Genomic DNA, 23,364 nt, shown 5'->3' with positions numbered 1-23,364 from the left:
AGCCAATTTCCTAGCCTGTGCCGGACAGGGGCAATGCCCCTAAACTCGTTATGACACCTATTGCCCCTGACGGAGGGTTAAAGGGCAATGTGCTCCAAACACAAAATCCCGCAGTTACTGAGACGTGTGACGCAACGTGACGGGGCCACGCAATCTGTGACGTCCGCAAAAGGGAACCGCCCCTAAACACAAACCAACCAATGACAGAACAGAACTCACGCCCCTTTGTTACGGCGCACGCACGGCTCTGTGACGTACTCAGTGGGAAGGAAGAGGAACCGGTGGCGCTTGGTGATCAGAGATGGTGGCCGTGATGATCCCGCAGGCCTGCTCGCAGTGTGACGCTGGGGAGAGAAGCTGAGCCCGGCGACTGCGATGGTCTTCACGGTGAGCAGACGGAACATCGTGCCCGCTTTATCGTGCGTGTCACTGCCTGGAAAGAGAGCAGACCACAGTGAAAGCTGTCACCTCTCCCCAGCCACGGGGGTCCCGGACTCTGCATTCTATATCCCCCCTGTAGGGGGAGTGCCAGACATCACCGCTATGAGTGCAGGGCTGGCATCAACCGCTGCTGACTGTCCTGTACATAGGGCCATTGCCCTGACTGACGGCACCGCGTCCTCTACTGACTGACGGCACCGCGTCCTCGACTGACTGACGGCACTGCGTCCTCTACTGACTGACTGACTGACGGCACCGCGTCCTCGACTGACTGACTGACTGACGGCACCGCGTCCTCGACTGACTGACTGACGGCACCGCGTCCTCGACTGACTGACTGACGGCACCGCGTCCTCGACTGACTGACTGACGGCACCGCGTCCTCGACTGACTGACTGACGGCACCGCGTCCTCGACTGACTGACTGACGGCACCGCGTCCTCGACTGACTGACTGACGGCACCGCGTCCTCGACTGACTGACTGACGGCACCGCGTCCTCGACTGACTGACTGACGGCACCGCGTCCTCGACTGACTGACTGACTGACGGCACCGCGTCCTCGACTGACTGGCCTGTAAGCGGGGCCGTTGCCTTGCCCTGACAGACACAATCACGTACTCCGCTGACAGCCCCGTTACTCGTCATTGTGGCATGTAGTGATGGCTGTAGTAGGCTCCTGCCTGGACATTACTGCCATCATTTATTTGACTGTGATTGACAGCCATTATTTCACTGCCTCAATATGTAAAGAGAGGAGAGAACAAGGCGCAATGGGTGACTCAGTATTGCAATTGTTAGAGGGGTGTGAGGATGGCTACTAACCTTATGAAGTTGTGCACCTCTGCACAACCCCAGTGTAAAGCTCCACAAGCTCCGCTCTGTTGGTGGCTGTCATCTATTTCCAGCGGCGTTCACAGATCCTGATCTCTCGGTGGTGGATCACGTGGTCAGGTTAGTTGCATGTAACGCCGAGATGGACGCCCAGCTTCACCAACACCCCCGGCAGCGTTCCGGAGGGGTTAGGGCAGCGCAGCTTGGAAAACCAGGGTAGTGATTCTAATTAAATTCTTTGACACCTGATGAAGGTGGCTGTGTCCACCGAAACGCGTTGTCTGTATATTAATAAATCAGTCCTTTTAATATTTTTGCCCTGTTATTGGCGCTCTGGTACCGCTATTCATATCCATTATTTCACTGCCTGACTGACCTTAGTCGGTGCGGATCCATGAGGTTTTGCACATACTGCGGACACTAGCCAGACCTACCTGTGGGGCGATTGAGTTCATAAATTTGCAGTAACATATGAGGTATTACTGATAAACCCGTTCACAGTGGCCCCCGAGGTGGGTATGGGTTTTTGTCACATGTGGCAGCACATCGTGGGACTTTACCCTTAGGAACAGACTTGCATGTACCGAATTATTCTCTGAAGAATTGCTGTAGTTTTTTTTCTTTATAAATTCACCAACACCTGATTATTTCATTGTCTGTGCTACATGTAAAGAATTCCATTCTTTAAGGAAGAATTTGGAGCAGATCTGTTTCAAAATCCTCCAGAAATAAACCTTGTAAACCTAGCCATTCATTCTGTGCATCATGTAATCAGCTAGAACTAGTACCACTTCTGGCTTCTGTTATAACTTATCATCTCATACACTATTCTCATCAGTGACCAAATAGATTATCAGTTTACAGTCAGGAGTCTGAATGGTCATCATCTTTATTGTAGCTGGCTAACTGGAGCTGTGTAGCCATCATCATTACTATGATAGGAGTTTGTTTCTACCTTTTGGAAAAGGTTACATTAGACTCATTATGCAGCATGGTCTGGTGACTGAAATGGTGACCTCCATTAGATAACATGGTACTTCTCAGCCATAGTCATAAGATCACATAATTTAACTGAGGAGAAAATAGCCTTCATTTTATAGATTTTTAAGTAGTCTGGGACCCTTGCCATTGGAATGGTCATGTCTGTGGAGCTGAAAGAAATGGCCGGAGTGCTGTACTCTAGTCCGTGAATGGAGAAGCAATGGGCATGCTCTTCCTTCTAACTCCTCCTCCCTGACATTGTGTAGTGAGAAGGAATGGTGGATTCCCCATCATCTCTAGATTGTTGGTAGTAGCTGTGCTGTGAGTGACTCCAAAAGCTGTAATCCGTACAGGTGGCTGAATATCTATGTCATACGTGTCAAACTCTGTCCTGTGGGCGAAATCTGGCCCTCAGGGTGATTTTATTTGGCCCGCGACACCAGAACCACCACCCCTATGTGGGGGCATTATTCTGTATGGAGGACTATGTGGGCCCCATTATACTGTATGGAGGACTATGTGGGGCCCATATTGTATACTGGTTGGCCTGCGATATTGTCCACATTTTTCATTTTGGCCCTCTGTGTGTTTGACGTCCCTGATCTATGTTGTAATGTACAGGATCTCCATAAATAGATGAAACATCACATTACTGATGGGAGACACGGTACAGTAATCTGAGTTCAGCTGCTGCACCTGGCAGAAGAATGTGGCTTGTGCCCCCCGCAGCGGTGCAGGGAGTTTCAGATTTGCATTTTCTTTCTCCCTTTTAAAAGAAATGTTGTACCTAGTAATGGAAAGTAAGACCGCCGGATTCAGAGACGACAGAGATTTAGGAAAACTGGTGCAATGGAATAATTGCTATAGCAACTAGTTTACTTCCTTAATTATCATATGGGCTTCTGAGAAATTGAGAGAAAACAAGAACAAGAAAAATACCCAAATAACTGAAAGTAGATGTATAAATCGCACAGTGCAAAAATAATGATAAATAATAAAGGGTATTTAGTTAACATAATTTTGATCAAAATAATGTGAAAGTCATCCCGCCACTTCACGGCGACCCTTATGGGACAGTCCTAACTCTAATATTAAAAACCTTACCATTTGTCATTTCTGAGAAATTGAGTCTGATTGCTAAGATCAAGTGCGCAGGTTTTCAGAATTCGCCCTTTATGCCTATTCGGCAAAGATTTTTGTAAAATCAAAATTGTATCCAGTTATAATCATGGCTAAAGATCAACGAAGCCTTGAATAGGTGGCATATGTAAAGACTTTTCCTTAAGTTTGTAACACTGTATATTTTGCATGTACTGCAAATACACCAAGCGTATGGACAAAATAAATCCATAGGTTGTTACCAAGTTTGTTGTCTTGGCCTCAGGGCTGTGGAGTCGCAGTTGGTCTAAAATGGACCTATTCCTAAAATATATAATAAATTGGGTACAGTAGTACAATGCAGGATGTGCTGTAAATGTTTTCATAAGAATTTGGGAAAGTTATGAAATGTCCTATAAATGTCTGTTCTGTTCCTGATGTAAGGGTCTCTGCTTAGGTGAGATGAATCTGTGCTGCACTTTATGTACACGCTCAGTAGTGAGGCCGTGCTGTGGAGACGGACATCAAGGGGGCGAAGGTTTGGCTTACTGACTCCACAGCCCTGCTTGGCATACGTTCAGTGGGTATATGGTGACTATACCTTTCAGTGCAAAGTGGCCCATTATGGGAAATAATCTAGCATGTTTTTATTGGCCACGTAAGCACCTGTATTGTGTATGGGTGCATATGACTGGAGTGTCCTTTCTGTGCTTATATATATATATATATATACTGGTGTAATATTACTGTGTTTTCATTTACTTTGTTTAATTTCAAATTCTTGTTTTTCTTCTGAAAGAAAAATAAGATGCCGAATCTTGAGGCCCAAGTAACTAGCAGCTTGCTGCAATTTCCGGAGACCACAATAGAAGCTCTTCAGGAGGATGAAATTAACCTGGAATCTGTCTTGCGTGCAAAGTTTACCACAGGTAAGAGATATGTAACATCTAATAGAACGATGGTCTGTTTGCTCATTATTTTACCAAATGAATGGTAAAGGTTTTTTTTTCCAGTCTTCTTTAATCTTTTCTGATAAGTGATGATTGTTAGATTGGGGTAAAAGTAGGACTAAAGTGGAGTTCATACAAGCGTATCTTGTGGTCCGTATACGGGCTGCATCGCCTGACCTCGTGGCCGGCTTCCCAACCTTAGCTTACAGCCTCGGGTCTGAAGCGGTAAGTTTTGGACCTTGTGCTTCATATACGGACTGTGAAATACAGTTGTGCGAGCCCTGCCTTACACCGATCTAACAATTATCCCCTATGCAGCTAACTCTCTGTTGTGGGGGCATATGCCTAGTGTTTCTTGTAAAAACTGATATCTTTAATCTGTTTTTACAAATATGAAGTTATAGGCTCAGAAAAGGTTGGCAATGCATGTGTGTAATTTATTTCTCTTTTCTGTAAAGGGAGAGCTGGGCTTGCTTGGCTCGCATGTGGACCCCAGCTTGAAGTTACCAATTCAGTAACGGGTGAAAGACTTTCTGCATACTGTTTTAGCACAGTGAGTGAAAGACCTCCCACTGTTGTCGCTGTCAAAGAGTTTTCATGGCAGAAGAAGACAGGACTTCTTGTGGGTCTGCTTGAAGCAGAAGGCAGTGTTCTTTGCTTGTATGATGTCGGCATTTCAAAAGTTGTTAAAGCAGTGGCGCTCCCTGGCTCGGTAAGCACTTCTAAACTTGATTGATTTGCCCGATCCTATTTGGGAAACTGTTATAATTTATATATTTTCTTGTGCTTTCAGGTAACGGCTGTTGAACCCTTAGTGAATGATGGCGGAGCCAATGCAAGTACTCAGCATTTACACCAGAGTCTAAGATGGTTCTTTGGCGTGGCAGCTGTGGTTACAGATGTTGGGCATGTTCTTCTTATTGATCTATGCTTAGATGATATCTCTTGCAATCAAGATGAGTTGGAAGCGTCAGGTATTTTTCTTAATAAATCAGGATTTTTAAAATGTATTTTAACAAAACTAAATCAAGTTGTGTTAAAGGGGTGACCACATTTTAGTAATTGATGGCATATTACTAGGATTTGTCAGCACACAATAAACACAAGGGGTCTGACCTCTAGAGCACCCAACAATCCTAGGAATAACATTTCCCTTCTGAACATTGGTGTGAGGCCACCTGCTGCGGCACTTCTTCATTCATGTGGATGGGGCTCTTTGCCTTTCCCAGCACAGTTCAGATATCACAACCACCATTGTGCAGAAAAAAAATTAAGAGCCCCAACTGTGCCCCCCCCCCCAAATTGGTTTGGGGCCCCAGAGATCAAGTGATGGCATATCACATATCAGCATTATGCTATTTACTTGATTTGGAATTCCCTTTATGATTTCACAAAACAACATAATGCCATTAACATCTTTAGTGCCTTTGCGATATACTGTCTGTATTCATTCCTCTTGGTTTTTAAGATGTCTGCTTGCTGTCCTTTATTAGTAATATTCATTGTTTGCTTCTGGTGGATAAACATTTTGCACTGGTCATGTGATGGGCACATAGCTACAGCGCTGTGTACACACGTGCTTCTCACTAAATTAGAATATCATCAAAAATTTTATTTCAGTTCTTCAATACAAAAAGTGAAACTCATATATTATATAGTCATTACAAACAGTGATCTATTTCAAGTGTTTATTTCTGTCAATGTTGATTATTATGGCTTACAGCCAATGAAAACACAAGTCATTATCTCAGTAAATTAAAAAACACCTGCAAAGGCTTCCTAAGCATTTAAAAAGGTCCCTTAGTCTGTTTCAATAAGCTCCACAATCATGGGAAAGACTGCTGACTTGACAGATGTCCAGAAGGCAGTCATTGACACACTCCACAAGGAGGGTAAGCCACAAAAGGTCATTGCTAAGGAAGCTGGCTGTTCAGAGTGCTGTATCCAAGCATATTAATGGAAAGTTGAGCAGAAGGAAAAAGTGTGGCAGGAAAAGGTGCACAAGCAACCGGGATAAACGCAACCTTGAAATGATTAAGAAAAGGCCATTCAAAAATTAGGGGGAGATTCACATGGAGTGGACTGCTGCTGGAGTCATTGCTTCAAGAGCTGCCACCACACGGACGTATCCAGGACATGGGTTACAAGTGTCACATTCCTTGTGTCAAGCCACTTATGACCAATAGACAATGCCAGAAGCGTCTTACCTGGGCAAGGAGAAAAAGACCTGGACTGTTGCTCAGTGGTCGAAGGTGTTGTTTTCAGATGAAAGTAAATTTTGCATTTCATTTGGAAATCAAGGTCCCAGAGTCTGGAGGAAAAGTGGAGAGGCCACAATCCAAGCTGCTTGAGGTCTAGTGTGAAGTTTCCACAATCAGTGATGGTTTGGGGAGCCATGTCATCTGCTGGTGTAGGTCCACTGTGTTTTATCAAGACTAAGTCAGTGCAGCCATCTACCTGGAAATTTTAGAGCACTTCATGCTTCCCTCTACCTACAAGCTTTTTGGAGATGGAAATTTCATTCTCCAGCACACTGCCAAAAGTACCGATATGTGGTTTAAAAGCCATAGTATCACTGTGCTTGATTGGCCAGCAAACTTGCCTGACCTTAACCCCATAGAGAATTTATGGGGTATTGTCAAGAGGAAGATGACAGACACCAGACCCCACAATGCAGACGAGCTGAAGGCTGCTATCACAGCAACCTGGGCTTCCATAACCCCTCAGCAGTGCCACAGGCTGATCGCCTCCATGCCACGCTGCCGCATTGATGCAGTAATTGATGCAAAAGGAGCCCGACCAAGTATTGAGGGCATTTACTGAACATACATTTCAGTAGGCCAACATTTCGGATTTTATTTAATTTTTCAAGCTGTTATAAAGTATTCTAATATACTGAGATACTGACTTTTGCGTTTTCATTGGCTGTAAGTCATAATCATCAATATTAACAGAAATAAACACTTGAAATAGATCACTCTGTCTGTAATGACTCTATATAATGAGTTTCACTTTTTGTATTGAAGAACTGAAATAAATTAACTTCTTGATGATATTGTAATTTTGTGAGAAGCACCTGTAGTTATGAGCTATGCCCGTATGTGTCTTGTATTACCAAGACTGACTTTCACTAGGCAAATGAAAGGTTTCTATTCAATTACATCAAATGGAGGTATTGAAAACGGTAGAGAATTAATGTAGAAAGTCTATTAAAATATTGTATAACTTGTATTTAAAGAAACCGTAATATATTTAAGGGAAGAGCTAAATTGAATCTAGTGTAAAACAGTAAAGAGAGGCGATGGATTTGCTGCAGTAGTATCTATCATTTACACATTATAGCACTTGCTCACTTAGTTTGGGAATTAGTCAGACATCAGCATAGAGAAGACCCAAAATGGATAGGACAGACTGCACTATGTAAAATGTGTCAAATATTCCTATTGTTTTTCTACCCTCCGCTCCTCCCTCCTGTCCTTATATTTGTTGCAGGATCTGTCTTTTGGTAGGACATAATGAGACTTGGTGTAAGGAGAAGCACAAATCAAGATGGTGCAGGGAGGTGGCGAGGGTGGACTTCGGTTTTGGTTCAGTTTGGGCATTTTAAAATGTCCAGAACAAAATGGGTATCTAGGAGCGGGCTTTACTCCAGTGTTCTTAATACGGACAGACCTTTTTCAGATTCCCAATTGTTATTCAAAACTCCTTTTAAGTGGTCACTGATTCTATAACCAACGCTGAAATCAATACTACAAGCAAACCGCTCATCGCTTTTTGCATGTTTAACTTGCTGCCTCCTGATAAAGTGGCTGAAGAGCTGACTAAAATGTAGTTTTTTTTATTTTCCCTTTTAACAAACATTCTGCGGCTGTTGGTATTATTCCCCTGTACCTGGGATAGGTTGTGTTGGATGTAATGACATGACAGCGTAGCTCTTCTCCTAGGGGTTTTCCAGGGGGTTCCTGGCCCTTGTAATGACTGTAAATGCTGGAAGTGAGATCTGAGAGTGATGAGATTTTTTTTTCCAAAACTCACCATTCCCTCTGAGAAAAAACCAAACCACAGCTAAAATGTGTTTTATATCACCTTACTGCTGGTTGTACTGCTGTATTATAGCCATGCTACTTTTCTCTGTGTTCTGCATAGGGGCAGGAGAGCAGGAGCCCCTCATGTCTGTATAGGAGACATCATAGCTAGTCTTTACTTAACTTATTCCACTGAAAATCAGAGAGGAAATGTAACAAATGTAGGAGACTTTTCATATAATAGCAAGAAAGTTTTGTTCCTTATGTACAAACACAACAGCTTATGTAATTACAGGCAAATAGACTTAAAGGGGTTGTCCACTACTGGGACAACCCCTTAAACGAAATGTTCAGCCCCCAATAAAAAAAACCCTATATTCACATCCCGTGCCGGCTCCGTTCCAGCGGTGTCAGCACTCGCAGTCCCGGGTCTGTGATGCGGTGGAATGACCTGTGATGCCCGGCGCCCAATCAGTGCTGGCGTCAATCTCCGCCTTCGTACAAACTGAACATGAAGAGGATCCCAGATTTCTTCTTCATGTTTAGTTTGTCTGAAGGCCGGGACTCTGACGCCAGCACTGATTGGGCACCGGGCATCACAGGTCATTCCACCGCATCACAGACCCGGGACCGCGAGTGCTGACACCGCTGGAATGGAGCCGGCATGGGAGGCGAGTACAAGTTTGTTTTGTTTGTTTTTTTTATCAGGGCTGAACGTTTAGTTTTAAGAAGGTGTTAGTGACAACCCCTTTTAATGTTGAAATGCTTGTTTCTGTCAATTTATTTATAGACCTTGAAGTCATTAGTGGGATACCTGCAGAAATCCCTAAACTCCGAGAAGCGGCTAATCGAGAGAGACGACACATATGTCTTCAGCTGCTTGCACCTTCTGGAACCATGGTCACCACAGTCAGCTATATAGGTAGAACTAATCACCTGGCTGTAGGATTCTCTGATGGATACCTCTCTTTATGGAACATGAAAACTTTAAGACGAGAGTAAGTAAAGTTTTGTTTAGTTTTCCATATTCAAATGCATTACTTCATTCTTAGATACATTTCAAGATTTTCCCTCACGTGGCTGTATTAAGCTTGTTTTATTAGGGAAAATTGGTATTTTTTCTGGCCACACATTATTGTACATAGTAATTTAATATATAACTTTGATTAAAATGTGTGTATATAATGATTTTCTTCAAAGCTACGGCATATACTCGTGTATAAGCTGACTTTTTCAGCACATTTTTTTTTATGCTGAAAAAAAAAAAAAAAACCCTCGGCTTATACTCGAGTATATACTTACATTCTGGCTGTGGGGTGGGAGAGGTTGCGGCGGAAGAGCGGTGCACAGGCAGTAGCCGGCTGCTAAAGAAAATTAATATTCACTCTTCTCCACGCCCATGGGGGTGGAGAGGAGTGAATATTCATTTTCTTTAATAGCGCACACTGTCAGTCGCAGCCACTGGCTCCGTTATCCTCTGTGCACGCTATTGGAGCACACCGTATCGCTGAGCTGCTGCAGGAAGCAGACTGCTGCGACTGACACTGCGCTATTAAAGAAAATGAATATTCACTCCTCTCCACACCCATAGTCCTGGCGTGGAGAGAAGTGAATATCCCAGCAGCTCACCTCAGCGTCTGAGGGCGCATGGCAGTGGCGTCATGCGCTGATCAGCTGCTGGAAGAACAGGACGCAGCACTGGAGCAGAGGGAAGGTGAGTAGAAGTGTTTTATTTTTTTCATGTGTGCATTGATGGGGGGCCATGCAGGATTGGGGATGAGGATGCTATGCACACCAGGATGGGGAAATTTACCAGTAGCTGCTGCATTTCCCACCCTAGGCTTATACCCAAGTCAATACATTTTCCCAGTTTTTTGTGGTAAAATTCAAGTGCTTATATTCGGGTCAGCCTATACTAGAGTGTATGTGTATATATATATATATATATATATATATATATATATATATATATATATATATATATATATATATATATATATATATATATATATATATATATATTCTGTCCAAGTTGCATTGAAAGCCAATGGGAGGTGGGAAATGCTTAACCCCTTTACCCCTGAAGGTTGTTTGAACGTTAATCACCAGACCAATTTTTACAACTCTGACCAGTCTCCCTTTCATACAATAACTCTGGAACGCTTCAACGGATCCCACTGATTCTGAGATTTGTTTTTTTCATGACATATTGCAATTTGTGATAGTGGTTACATTTATTTGATATGATTTACGTTTATTTGTGAAAAAATTAGAAATTTGGCGATAACTTAGAAAATTTTGCAATTTTCAAACTTTGAATTTTCATGCCCTTAAATCAGAGAGATATGTCACACAAAATAGTTAATACATAACATTTCCCACATGTCTACTTTACATCAGCACAATTTTAAAACCAACATTTTTCTTTGTTAGAAGGGTTAAAAGTTGACCAGTGTTTTCTCATTTTTACAACAAAATTTACAAAACTATTTGTTTAGGGACCACATCACATTTGAAGTGACTTTGAGGGGCCTTTATGACAGAAAATGCCCAAAAGTGACACCATTCTAAACATTGTACCCCTCAAGGTGCTCAAAACCTCATTCAATACATTTATTAACCCTTCAGGTGCTTCACAGGAATTTTTGGAATGTGGAAGAAAACACTGAACATTTGAACTTTTTTTTTTCTTTACAAAAATTCTACTTTAGACCCATTTTTTTTTTCATTTTTGCAAGCGTAACAGGATAAAATGGATCCCAAAGTTTGTTGTGCACTTTCTCCTGAGCACGCAGATACCCCAAATGTGAGGGAAAACCACTGTTTAGGGGCATGGCGGGGCTCGGAAGGGAAGGGGCCCTGACTTGGCTATTTGAATGTAAAATTTTATTTTTACACCAGGACACACCGGAAGCAGAATACTACTGTCAACATTGTTCCTTGCTCGTGCTGATGCATCGGCATGGGATAATGATGAGGGCAGCATTTATCACCCAGCGCTTGGGAACAGCGTTAACTTTACCACTGATTCCCAGGTGCCAGTTCGTGTGCTCCTGATGCGGCACACAGTTGCCACACGTATGTCACACAGGTACACACGGACACGGTTATCTCTGGTACCAGTATTTCCTTTACCGGAAATATCAAGACGCGTGAAACCGGCCTTACTCTGGACTCAGTCTGGCCTCTGTTTAGCTGTGTCCTGTTTTTCAGTGGTTCACAAAACTGTGTCCGACGGCACTTTTATGCACGCCTAATAAAAAGACTGACAATGTTGGATCACAGGCCAGACGGCGTCCACGGTGCCTCCATCTGCCTCATTACAGGGAATCTTCTGCTGGGGGTTCCTTCTGAATCGCATACTTACAAGGAAGCCCTAGCGTAAGCGCTCAACACAGAGCGCAGGATAAATGTGAGCCGAGCCATACTGCGATCTTTGGGAGGCAGAATGAACAAAGCAGCAGATGAAGAATTGTTTTTATTTTTTACGCCGTTCCTCATGCGGTGTGAGTGATTAGATCGGGTTTTTATGTTTAGTAGCTGTCACACACTAAAAAACATTTTTGTTTTTTTGCATCTCTATATTTTGAGAGCTATAAGTTTTCCATATTTTAGCCGACAGTCATGTGATGGCTTGTTTTTCGCGGGACAAGTTGACGTTTTTTGATCGCCTTCTATTTCGATTTTTGGGAGGCAGCGTAAACGCTTGAAAAACGTATCGTGGGCACACAGCCTAAGAAATGTTCCTTTTGGCCTTCCCAAAGTCAGCCCTCACAGTATAGAGGAAAGGGAATATCTGGGCGCTGGAGCTATCCTAAAAGCGGCAAGGGCCGCAACATCCTTGTACCCCAGCAACAACACCAGCAGCAGGACAGGCAATGACTTGGTCTGTGTAGGGGGGGCATCTCTCGAATTTCTTTCCCCAGTGGCGGGCAATATCTTCCTGCCAGTGGATCCTCAATACCATCGAGGAGGGTCTTCTACTGGAATTCGAGAGTCACCCCCTCAGATCCTGAGGGTCACGTCCCTTCCTTCTCGGGGGGGCTCAGGAAGTCCTATCGGTCGCCCTAAAAAACCTTCTGGATTCGGGAGTGGTGTCCCTGGTCCCCCCCTGGCCGGGAGGGGACGGGTCACTACTCAAAAATATTCCTAATACGAAAACAATCAGGGACCCCACGCATCATAATCAACCTGAAGTCCCTAAACCATCACATCAAATACAGGCGATTCAAGATGGAGTCTATAAAATCAACTATTCCCCTAATAGGGAAAGACTTCATCATGGCGACCATAGATTTAAAAGATGCGTACTACCATGTTCCGATTCATCCGTCCCACAGGAAGTTCCTGCGGTTTGCAGTACTCAGGGACAACATAACAGTTCATTACCAGTACAATGTACTGCACTTCGGCATCTCTTCAGCACTCGGGGTGTTTACGAAGATTATGGCAGAAGTCATTGCACTCATCCAGAAACGGGGCGTCTGCATAATTCCATACTTGGACGACATGTTAATTGTCGCTCCTTCAGTAGCAACTCTCAATCTTCACGTCTCTATAACTTTAAAAACCCATCGGACATTAGGTTGGGCTCCAAGCCTAAAAAAAAAGTCGGAACTCCTCCCTTCATTAAGGAGGAAGTTCCTTGGTGTCTTACTGGACTCCAACAAACAGATGTCCTTTCTACCATTGGAGCATCAGACAGCTCTCAGATCCAAAATCTCAAATTTCAGACACCAAGAGAATCCAAAGTTGAGAGCGACAATGTCTGTATTGGGGTCTATGACAGCCTGTATCCAGTCGATGTTGTGGGCCCAGGCACACTCAAGGCCCCTCCAGGATCATATCCTAAGATCCTGGAACAGACAAAGGGACTCGCTAAACAAACGGTTCAGGACCTCTGGTCGGGTAAAAGCTTCTCTTGGTGGCCAAGCTCCCGAAATCTTCAGAAGGGGATTTCTTGGACCCAGGACCCTCTAATTACAGTGACTACCTACGCCAATTTACGAGGCTGGGGAGCTATGGTGGCCCAGATTCCCTTTCAATGCAGATGGAGTCCCGAGATCAATGCCAGATCTTCCAACTTCAGTGAGCTAATGGCGGTAGAAAAAACGCTCAGAGCGACAGTCAACGTAATCCAGGGTTCTCACATCAAGATTCTCTCGGACAACGTGACTACAGTTGCCTTCCTTCGTTATCAAGGAGTTACGAAGGTACACAGCCTAAAACAGATTGCAGGCCGAATATTTTTGTGGGCAGAACAACATCCATCACTGTCAGCAGTCCACCTGAAAGGCTCAAACAATGTTCAAGCAGACTTTCTAAGCAGGAAAGATATCCAGCCAGGAGAATGGAGCCTGAATCCTCAGATTTTCCAGTCGCTGGTAGCTAAATCGGGTCTCCCCGAGGTAGATCTCTTTGCCAGTCGGTTAAATGCAAAACTTCCCCTCTTCTTATCATTGGACAGACGAGACCATGCCATGAATTTGGACGCACTAGCCCATCCCTGGCATTTCAAGCTGGTCTATGCTTTTCCTCCAATACCGCTGATGGCAAGAACCATCCAGAAAGTCAGGTTAGAGAGAGTGGCAACAATTCTGGTGGCCCCTCTGTGGCCCAAAAGGCCTTGGTTTAGGGCCATCACAGAACTCTGCCTAGAGGGTCCGGTGATACTACCTCAGGTCAACAACCTTCTCTCTCAAGGGCCCCTGTTCCATCCCAATCCTCAGTGGCTAAACCTGGCAGCCTGGTTACTGAAGCCGAGATCTTAAGATCCAAAGGTCTCTCGGAAGAAGTTATAAATACTCTTCAACAGAGTAGGAAGCCAGTAACCAATGCGATATACGGCAAAATATGGAAAAAATTCCTATCATGGTACGCCCCGGTTATTCCTGATACCTCACATCCCAACATTGCTCAGATCCTTGATTTTCTACAGAGTGGATTGGAGTTGGGTCTCAAACCCAGCACTCTTAAGGTGCAGATTTCAGCCCTAAGTTCCATATTCGACCAAGATTTGGCCTCTCATAGGTGTATCAAGAGATTCATAACTTCAGCACTCAGACTTCACCCAATAATTCAGTCTCAGGTCCCACCCTGGGATCTCAATGTGGTACTCAAGGGTTTAACCCTCTCTCCCTTTGTGCCTCTCTCCTCTAGCACAATGCTGACTCTCTCTCATAAGACTGCCTTCTTAGTAGCCATCACTTCAGCACAGAGAGTGGAGAACTACAGGCCCTTTCTATCAGAGAACCTTACATGATCGTGACCGAGGATAGGATTACGCTTCACCTGGACCCTTCCTTTCTCCCAAAGGTAGTTTCGGATTTCAATCGTTCCCAGGAAATCATCCTTCCCTTCGGATTGGAAGGATTCTGGCAGAAGGAGGAAGCAGAGTTCCACCTCCTAAATGTCTGCAGAGCTGTCCTTTATTATCTTCAACAAACTGAGTCTTGGAGATTGGAGGGGAACCTATTTATACACCTCTGGGGCAGAACAGAGGAAGGAAGGCGGCTAAATCCACTATAGCAAACTGGAGAAGATGACGTTTTCAGCAGTACCATATTTTTTGCATTTGTCTTTTTGATTGCATTTTATTCCACTTTTTGTTTGGCGGTATAATGATAAAGCACTGTTTTTTGCTTCATTATTTATTTTTTTACGGCGTTTACTAAAGCGGTTTACTAGTGGGACAGTTTTATAGGTCAGGTAATTACGGACGCAGCGATACCAAGTGTGGACTTTATTGTTTTTTTTTATTTTTTTTATATTTTTTTCCTATAATATTTATTTATAGAATAAATCATATATTTATTAATATACCTCTTAACTGTCAGTGCTGCAGACACAAGTTATTTTGATCATGCACTGCGCATGATAAAACTAACTTGTTGGTGGAGTCACCGTGGCAACGATCTACAAAACACTAGGAGGCACAGCTATATACAAGAGGGGTGCTAAAGGCAGCCTGTGTAACACATATTGTGGAAAGAAGGAGAAAGAGCCGAGCACTCAAATATTTATATTACAAAAATATATAACATTTTATTGCAGAAGTTTGACAAAAAGACATTAGACCACACAAAAAAACATTACAATCATTTAAAAATGGAAAGCAAAACCATGTGAGGGCGTAATATCCCACACATGCACCAACAGGTTAACTAGAATAGAAAAATCAGTCATCATTCAAGACCTGTGTCATACTGACCATAAAGAAAGTCATAAATAGCCCAAGATAGAAAAGTACATGATCATAAGGTTCAATAGTGAATGACTATAAAGTGCAGTAGTATATAGAATATTCATACAATACAAGGTGCATAAATAGGATTAATCAAGAAAGAGAATATAATAAGAATATCGCCTAAACATCCTGATCATAATGTTAATCATAAACCATCTACTATGCAGGCACTCATAGAGTTCAAAAGTATACAGAGTAATATAATAACTGTATGCGCTATTAAGAGGTCAAAGTTAGTATACCTGTTGTGGTCACCCACGCGTATCGCTGCCAACTAGCAGCTTCGTCAGGGGTAATCCCATAGTGTGATGTCTGGTCTACATATAGGAGGCTCAAGGAGGGAGGATCAGCTGAAGTAAATCGAATCCCGTTTTTCAAAGATTTGGGATGAAAACTCAGTAGTGATGAAACCATCAATCAAGGCAATTTTGAGATCCAGGAAGTTGACTGAAATAGATGAAATTTCAAATATTAGATGAATATTTAGAGGATTCCTATTAAGTTGCTCAATAAAAGATTCAGCCTCCTGTCTGGTTCCCGTCCATACAATCAAAATGTCATCTATGAAGCGCAGCCATTTAAAGACACTGCGCTGAAAGGCCGGCGACGTGTACACGTGTGCTCCCTCCCACCAACCCAAAAAGAGGTTGGCAAAGGAGGGCGCATACCGTGCACCCATCGCCGTACCAGATACCTGTCGGTAAAAAGAGTAATCAAAAATGAAATAGTTGTGCGTAAGCACAATCTATAATCAATTACAAAAGAATCGTGGAGGCGGTTTACCTCCACTGTCAAGGTCCAAAAAGTGCGTTCCAGCTGCAAGCCTATCCTGGTGGCCAATGTTCGAGTATAAAGATTCTACGTCCACCGTAATTAGCCAGGCATTGGCAGGGATCTCAACCGTATCCAGAAGCTGTATCAGATGTGATGAATCCCTAAGGTAGGAAGATAGATTAGTTACTAAAGGTTGTAAAAAAAAAAAAAAAAAAAAAAAGTGTATATATATATATATATATATATATATATATATATATATATATATATATATATATATATATATATATATATATATATATATATATATATATATACACACTCCTTCTCACTTATACTGCCAATACCCGACACTATTGGCCTACCCGGGAGAGAGTGGATGTTCTTGTGCACTTTAGGCATCAAATAAAAAGTTGGAATGGTTGGCTTCCCAACAGAGATAAATTCCTTTTCTCCTTTATTGATGATGCCAAGTTGAACAGCTCGATTAAGGACACGTTCAAGTTTTGCAGAGAAGATTACTGTGGGATCTGAAGGGAGCTTAGAATAAAAATTGGTATTACTCTGCTGTCTTTTGGCTTCTGTAAGATACATGGTTCTGGGCCATGGTACAACGTTGCCCCCCTTGTCTACTTCTTTTATTAGAAACTCCTGATTTTGTTGTAGAGAAATAAGTGCCCGTCTCTCGGCCATTGTTAAATTTTGTGATGTACAAGTGTCAATGGGTATCTTTTTTTTATTTCCTCTTTCATGACCTCAAAAAAGCTTGCGTTCCATACTTTTGGAACACATGTCACTTAGTTTTTACTACACGTCACTTCCGATTGGAAGTGACGTGTTTTGCGTTCCACCGCTATTTTGGATGGAACGCACGCAGTCGGGCTGGACCGGAAGTGACGACTTATGTGAGCGCTCGGCCGGAAATGATGCATCTTGCATTCCACAAGCACTGTGGTGAGACGCCCGGCCGGAAATGATGTGTCTTGTGTCTCACAAGCATCCCGGTGAGACGCACGCCTAGGGAAGGGGACACGTGTCTTGCGTTCCACAAGCACTGTGGTGTAATGCAGGCCAGGAAATGGACACGTGCTTCGGATGCCAATCACCATGACGGCCTATGCATGTGTCCACTTGGAATTCAATTAATGATTCATGAATCGATTTACTTCAGCTCCTCCTTGAGCCTCCTATATTTAGACCAGACATCACACTATGGGATTACCCCTGACGAAGCTGCTAGTTGGCAGCGATACGCGTGGGTGACCACAACAGGTATACTAACTTTGACCTCTTAATAGCGCATACAGTTATTATATTACTCTGTATACTTTTGAACTCTGAGTGCCTGCATAGTAGATGGTTTATGATTAACATTATGATCAGGATGTTTAGGCGATATTCTTATTATATCCTCTTTCTTGATTAATCCTATTTATGCACCTTGTATTGTATGAATATTCTATATACTACTGCACTTTATAGTCATTCACTATTGAACCTTATGATCATGTACTTTTCTATCTTGGGCTATTTATGACTTTCTTTATGGTCAGTATTACACATGTCTTGAATGATGACTGATTTTTCTATTCTAGTTAACCTGTTGGTGCATGTGTGGGATATTACGCCCTCACATGGTTTTGCTTTCCTTTTTTAAATGCTTTTAATGTATTTTTGTGTGGTCTAATGTCTTTTTGTCAAACTTCTGTTCAATAAAATGTTATATATTTTTGTAATACAAATATTTGGGTGCTTGGCTCTTTGTACCTGTGTCTCTTTCTCCTTCTTTCCACACCATGGCAACGATCGGGACTCCGCAATGATGTCACTGGGTCTCCGATTCAAGAGCAGAGCGGCATTTGTTTTTCTGCTCGCTCGCTAAATGCTGCGATCGCAGCATTTAAGGGGTTAAAGTGCTGGGAGCGGTGCGGACACTGCTCCTGGCTCTGGGTTCCAGGTATCAGCTGGCACCCGCCGGCAACCGCGGCTGCACAACTTGTGTGTGGGCGCGATCGCCGAGAAGTAATAATACTTACCTGGTCCATAAGGTCCATGGCACAGGGACGTATTATTACGCACAATGTTACAAAGGGGTTAAAAAATCTGAACATTTTAATGTAATGATTTTGAGAATTTGGAAAAACCAGAATGAGCACCAAAAATGATTTGCACTGCAGGCGCTATGTAGAGCACTTTGATATTTTGCTACAGACTCAATCAAACATCTGACCACAATGATTAAAGCGAACCTGTCAGCAGGATTTAGCCCTTTAAATTAAAGGCATGGCGATAATAGCACTGTGGTGCTGATTACTGATACCTGATGTGAAGGGATCCGCTCAGTGGCTGTTGAATACTCACCTTTATGACGTTTTCAGAAAATGACGTCTTGTGTGCGTCAGAGGCGCTGCATATGCAGTGATGGCTGCGTTGTGGAATTTTATAAAGTATGCGGGTCCCTGAATAATCTGTTACCTGCTCCAGAAATAGAGGAGTCTGGTGTGGAGGGGTGGAGAACCAGAAGAAGACCCAGCCCCCACGCCCTGTCCTGAAGCACAAGACACCATTTTATGAAAACTTTATAAGATGAGTAATCAGCAGCTACTGAGCGCATCCCTTCACACCAGGTATCATATTAATCAGCATCACCGTGCTATTATGGCCATGCCTTTAGTTTATAGGACTAAAATCTGCTGGCAGGTTCTCTTTAAGCTGTGTGAAACGTGCTTGCCGGCGCTTAGTGTGGTGGGCTGCATCATGTTTGTACAGGCCGGATATCCAGAAGCCGTGATGTGTTATTATAGCAACTCTGCATGCAGTTACAATTATGATTTATCCCAGATGATATGTCGCTTTTGTGTAGGACATTTTAATGAGTTAATGTGTGTGTATATATATATTTTCAGATACCATGTTCAAATTGAAGGGGGCAGAGTTCCTGTTTTCTCCGTCACTTTTCAAGAACCTGAGAATGACCCCCGAAACTGCTGTTACCTTTGGGCTGTCCAAACGAGTCAAAGGTAATTGTTAAAATCCAATTACTAACATTGCATCCTTTCCCCAAATTATTTTACATTTCAAAATTAAGAGTTCTGTATTTTGTCATTTCTTTAGCTCTCCAGTTATGTTCTCATCATAATCTTTTAATCTTTTCTACTATAGTGGTAGAGATTTAAGCTTTCATTTGCTGCAGTTGGCTTTTGGGGACAGAAAACGTTTACCATCAGGACAAATTATGTATGAGGTAAGATGTCTGTATATTTGTATTCTGTATGGTTTGTAATGTAAAGGGGGCATTCTCAAGTTGTCTGTAGAGCACCTCACAGCTCTGAACTCTCCTTACTTCCTTGGTGAGTGCTCCTCCTTGAGTGACACTTCTGGTCAGGAGCTTTGTTTTATTACAACATTCACACTGTCATTGTTTGTTCTGTTACCACTTTATTTACATTATGGATGTATACACATTTGACTGCTTTAGGATCTTCACCCACCTCCAGCTGGTGGTCACTGTTCACTTTCCTCTACATCTCTTCTGTGTCCCTTGCTGTCTTTGGTTATGTTTAAGTCCTTGCATATATTGTGTAGGGATTCATGCTCAGCAGTAGACAGCGTTTACACAGGCTCTGGATTCTATTTTTTAAAGAAAACAAAACCATAAACACAAAATCCCTAGCCTTGTCCAGGCACTAACTGAACAAAATAGACCTTGGCTACTCATACACGACTCAGCTAGTCCAAGTTTGGTCAAACAAAACTGCTATTGCCAAATCAACTTCTCATATTTGCAGTTTGGCGCACATGGCCTGTGCAGTCTCTTCTCAGAGTGGAATTCTGGCTTGTCTCTCTCTAACATCTCCAACACAACCCACTCTGCTTAGTCTTCCCCAGCTGACTGACTAAGGTGAACACCTAGCCTGGTTATATGCAGAGAAATCCAGGTGCACTTAATCAGAATCTGTAGGGCTAGGTTTTAACCCTTTGCACCATCTGCCAAAACAGAGCCTATAGGGCTTCAAATTGATTCAAATGTGAGGCTTGATGAGCTGCCACTAGATTCACACTGCCTGAATTACAGACGGCATGAAACATCGTGGTTGTACGATTACAGCCGTGTACACTTTTTTTCACTGGAACCCCGCAGCATTTCAGAGAAAAACTTGTTTGAAAAGCCAGCCATGGGCTATAGAAATAGACCTGACAAATCCGGCATGGTCCTTGGCTCACTTGTTCCTGCCCGGTCCAGTTGATTGATTTTGACAGGTCTCCTCCTATGTACACACACATGGTACAGACCTGTCAACCACCTGGAGTGGGGCAGGGAGAGGCTAGACTAGGTATATCTATTCCTATAATATAAATCTATCTATCTATATGTCAATTATTCTTTCTTTCTTTATTTTTTTTTACAGAACTTGGAATACTGTGAGGAAAGGTATAACCTGGATCTTTCAGCGAATACCCTATTTTTAAGAGGTCAAACAAACAGCATGAAGTTACTGGGCTGTCAGACTATAGAAAAATTCCGTGCTCATAGCGAAAGAGAAGACGGTCTCCATGATGGTTTGTTTTTCTGTTTTTTTTTCTTTCATGTCTTTTATTATGTTTGCAAGGCATATACAGAAACTGATCTGAAATTTGTAAATTTCCCCCAAAATGACTATGTAGAGTACAACAAAGTCTTATCTCATACATCATTGTTAATCAGAAGCAGACTAGATTAAGTTTCTTCAAATTTAAAAAATTTGGACCATCCTGGTCTGTCTGTACACGCTATTGTATACGATCACTTTCAAAAATTGGAAAATCCCTTTAACCCCTTAATTTTGGTGTCTTTAGGACAAATATATATTTTTTTCCTCCCATTTTTTGAAGATATAGCTGAATGAGGGCCTGTCTTTTGTGGAATGAATTGTATTTATAGGTGGAAATAGAAAAAATTACAAATGTATGTATATATGTGTATGTATGTGTGTATATAAAACAGACATATATACATACACTTTGCATTGTTCACCATGCAGCTTCGCATAAATGTTGATATCATTATAGTAATCAGAGATACGGAATGTTTTTCAAAGGATATATATATTTTTTACACTACAATATTAGTACCCTAAGGGAACTTGAACATAAAATCTCATCATCATATTGTTAACGCACATCGCTACAGTGGATTACCTAATTTATCCCCGTCAACCTATCAAACCCCGACTCTGGCAGTATCTGTTAAACTGTACTGTATGGCAGACCAAAAGGCCATTTTCGGGCTCTTGGTTGCCATAGTCCATTGGCACCGCTGCACACATTAGAGGTGCTGATGATGGTCTGACAAAGGGAGCGCTCTTTTTATTGGTCAGATTCTTTGTGTGCTGTTGTCACTATCGGCATATCAGATTGAACTGCTAAACCTGGTGAGAACACATCAGAATCCTGGCTGTGTATATCAATTGAGCTCCTGCTGCACCGATGCTGAGGCTGTACCGTACAGATCCCTCAAGCAGTGCACAAAGTGACCTGATCATGATGGTTTTATACATCAGTTTGCATTAAGGAGAGAATGTTTTCAATCCCCAGAAGTACTTTTATCTACATAATTGAATCTACAGTTAGGTCCATATATATTTGGACAGAGACAACATTTTTCTAATTTTGGTTCTAGACATTACCACAATGAATTTTAAACAAAACAATTCAGATGCAGTTGAAGTTCAGACTTTCAGCTTTCATTTGAGGGTATCCACATTAAAATTGGATGAAGGGTTTAGGAGTTTCAGCTCCTTAACATGTGCCACCCTGTTTTTAAAGGGACCAAAAGTAATTGGACAATTGACTCCAAGGCTATTTCATGGACAGGTGTGGGCAATTCCTTCGTTATGTCATTCTCAATTAAGCAGATAAAAGGCCTGGAGTTGATTTGAGGTGTGGTGCTTGCATTTGGAAGGTTTTGCTGTGAAGTAAACATGCGGTCAAAGGAGCTCTCCATGCAGGTGAAACAAGCCATCCTTAAGCTGCAAATACAGAAAAAACCCATCTGAGAAATTGCTACAATATTGGGAGTGGCAAAATCTACAGTTTGGTACATCCTGAGAAAGAAGAAAAAGCACTGGTGAACTCATCAATGCAAAAAGACCTGGGCGCCCACGGAAGACAACAGTGGTGGATGATCGCAGAATAATCTCCATGGTGAAGAGAAACCCCTTCACAACAGCCAACCAAGTGAACAACACTCTCCAGGAGGTAGGCGTATCAATATCCAAATCTACCATAAAGAGAAGACTGCCTGAAAGTAAATACAGAGGGTTCACTGCACGGTACAAGCCACTCCTAAGCATCAAGAATAAAAAGGCTAGACTGGACTTTGCTGAAAAAACATCTAAAAAAGCCAGCACAGTTCTGGAAGAACATTCTTTGGACAGATGAAACCAAGATCAACCTCTACCAGATGATGGAAAGAGAAAAGTATGGCGAAGGCGTGGTACAGCTCATGATCCAAAGCATACCATATCATCTGTAAAACACGGCGGAGGCAGTGTGATGGCTTTGGCATGCATGGCTGCCAGTGGCACTGGATCACTAGTGTTTATTGATGATGTGACACAGGACAGAAGTAGCCGAATGAATTCTGATGTATTCAGAGTCCTACTGTGTGCTCAGATCCAGCCAAATGCAGCCAAACTGATTGGTCGTCGTTTCATACTACAGATGGACAATGACCCAAAACATAAAGCCAATGCAACCCAGGAGTTTATTAAAGCAAAGAAGTGGAATATTCTTGAATGGCCAAGTCAGTCACCTGAACTCAACCCAATTGAACATGCATTTCACTTGTTAAAGACTAAACTTCAGACAGAAAGGCCCACAAACAAACAGCAACTGAAAACCACCGCAGTGAAGGCCTGGCAGAGCATCAAAAAGGAGGAAACACAGCGTCTGGTGATGTCCATGAGTTCAAGACTTCAGGCAGTCATTGCCAGCAAAGGGTTTTCAACCAAGTACTAGAAATGAACATTTTATTT

At 42.6% G+C, this 23,364-nt stretch overlaps 1 protein-coding gene across 1 annotated transcript in view; it reads left to right on the top strand.

The window, feature by feature from the left end:
• Positions 1-228: 228 nt before the first annotated feature.
• LOC141273819 (protein ELYS-like) overlaps positions 229-23,364 on the top strand; it is a 112,316-nt gene continuing 89,180 nt past the window's right edge. The window contains exons 1-8 of the mRNA XM_073686199.1: positions 229-387; positions 4,153-4,282; positions 4,762-5,015; positions 5,097-5,277; positions 9,119-9,326; positions 19,255-19,368; positions 19,511-19,592; positions 20,758-20,908. Coding sequence (XP_073542300.1) covers positions 376-387; positions 4,153-4,282; positions 4,762-5,015; positions 5,097-5,277; positions 9,119-9,326; positions 19,255-19,368; positions 19,511-19,592; positions 20,758-20,908 — 1,132 coding nt within the window. The 5' untranslated portion in view covers positions 229-375. The remainder of the gene's footprint in view (positions 388-4,152; positions 4,283-4,761; positions 5,016-5,096; positions 5,278-9,118; positions 9,327-19,254; positions 19,369-19,510; positions 19,593-20,757; positions 20,909-23,364) is intronic.

This window comes from Phyllobates terribilis, unplaced genomic scaffold (genome assembly GCF_046119375.1).
Source record: "Phyllobates terribilis strain yellow unplaced genomic scaffold, ASM4611937v1 Scaffold_5__5_contigs__length_657084704, whole genome shotgun sequence".
In the NCBI taxonomy this organism is placed as follows: domain Eukaryota; kingdom Metazoa; phylum Chordata; class Amphibia; order Anura; family Dendrobatidae; genus Phyllobates; species Phyllobates terribilis.
This window is presented reverse-complemented; position numbering and strand designations above follow the sequence as displayed.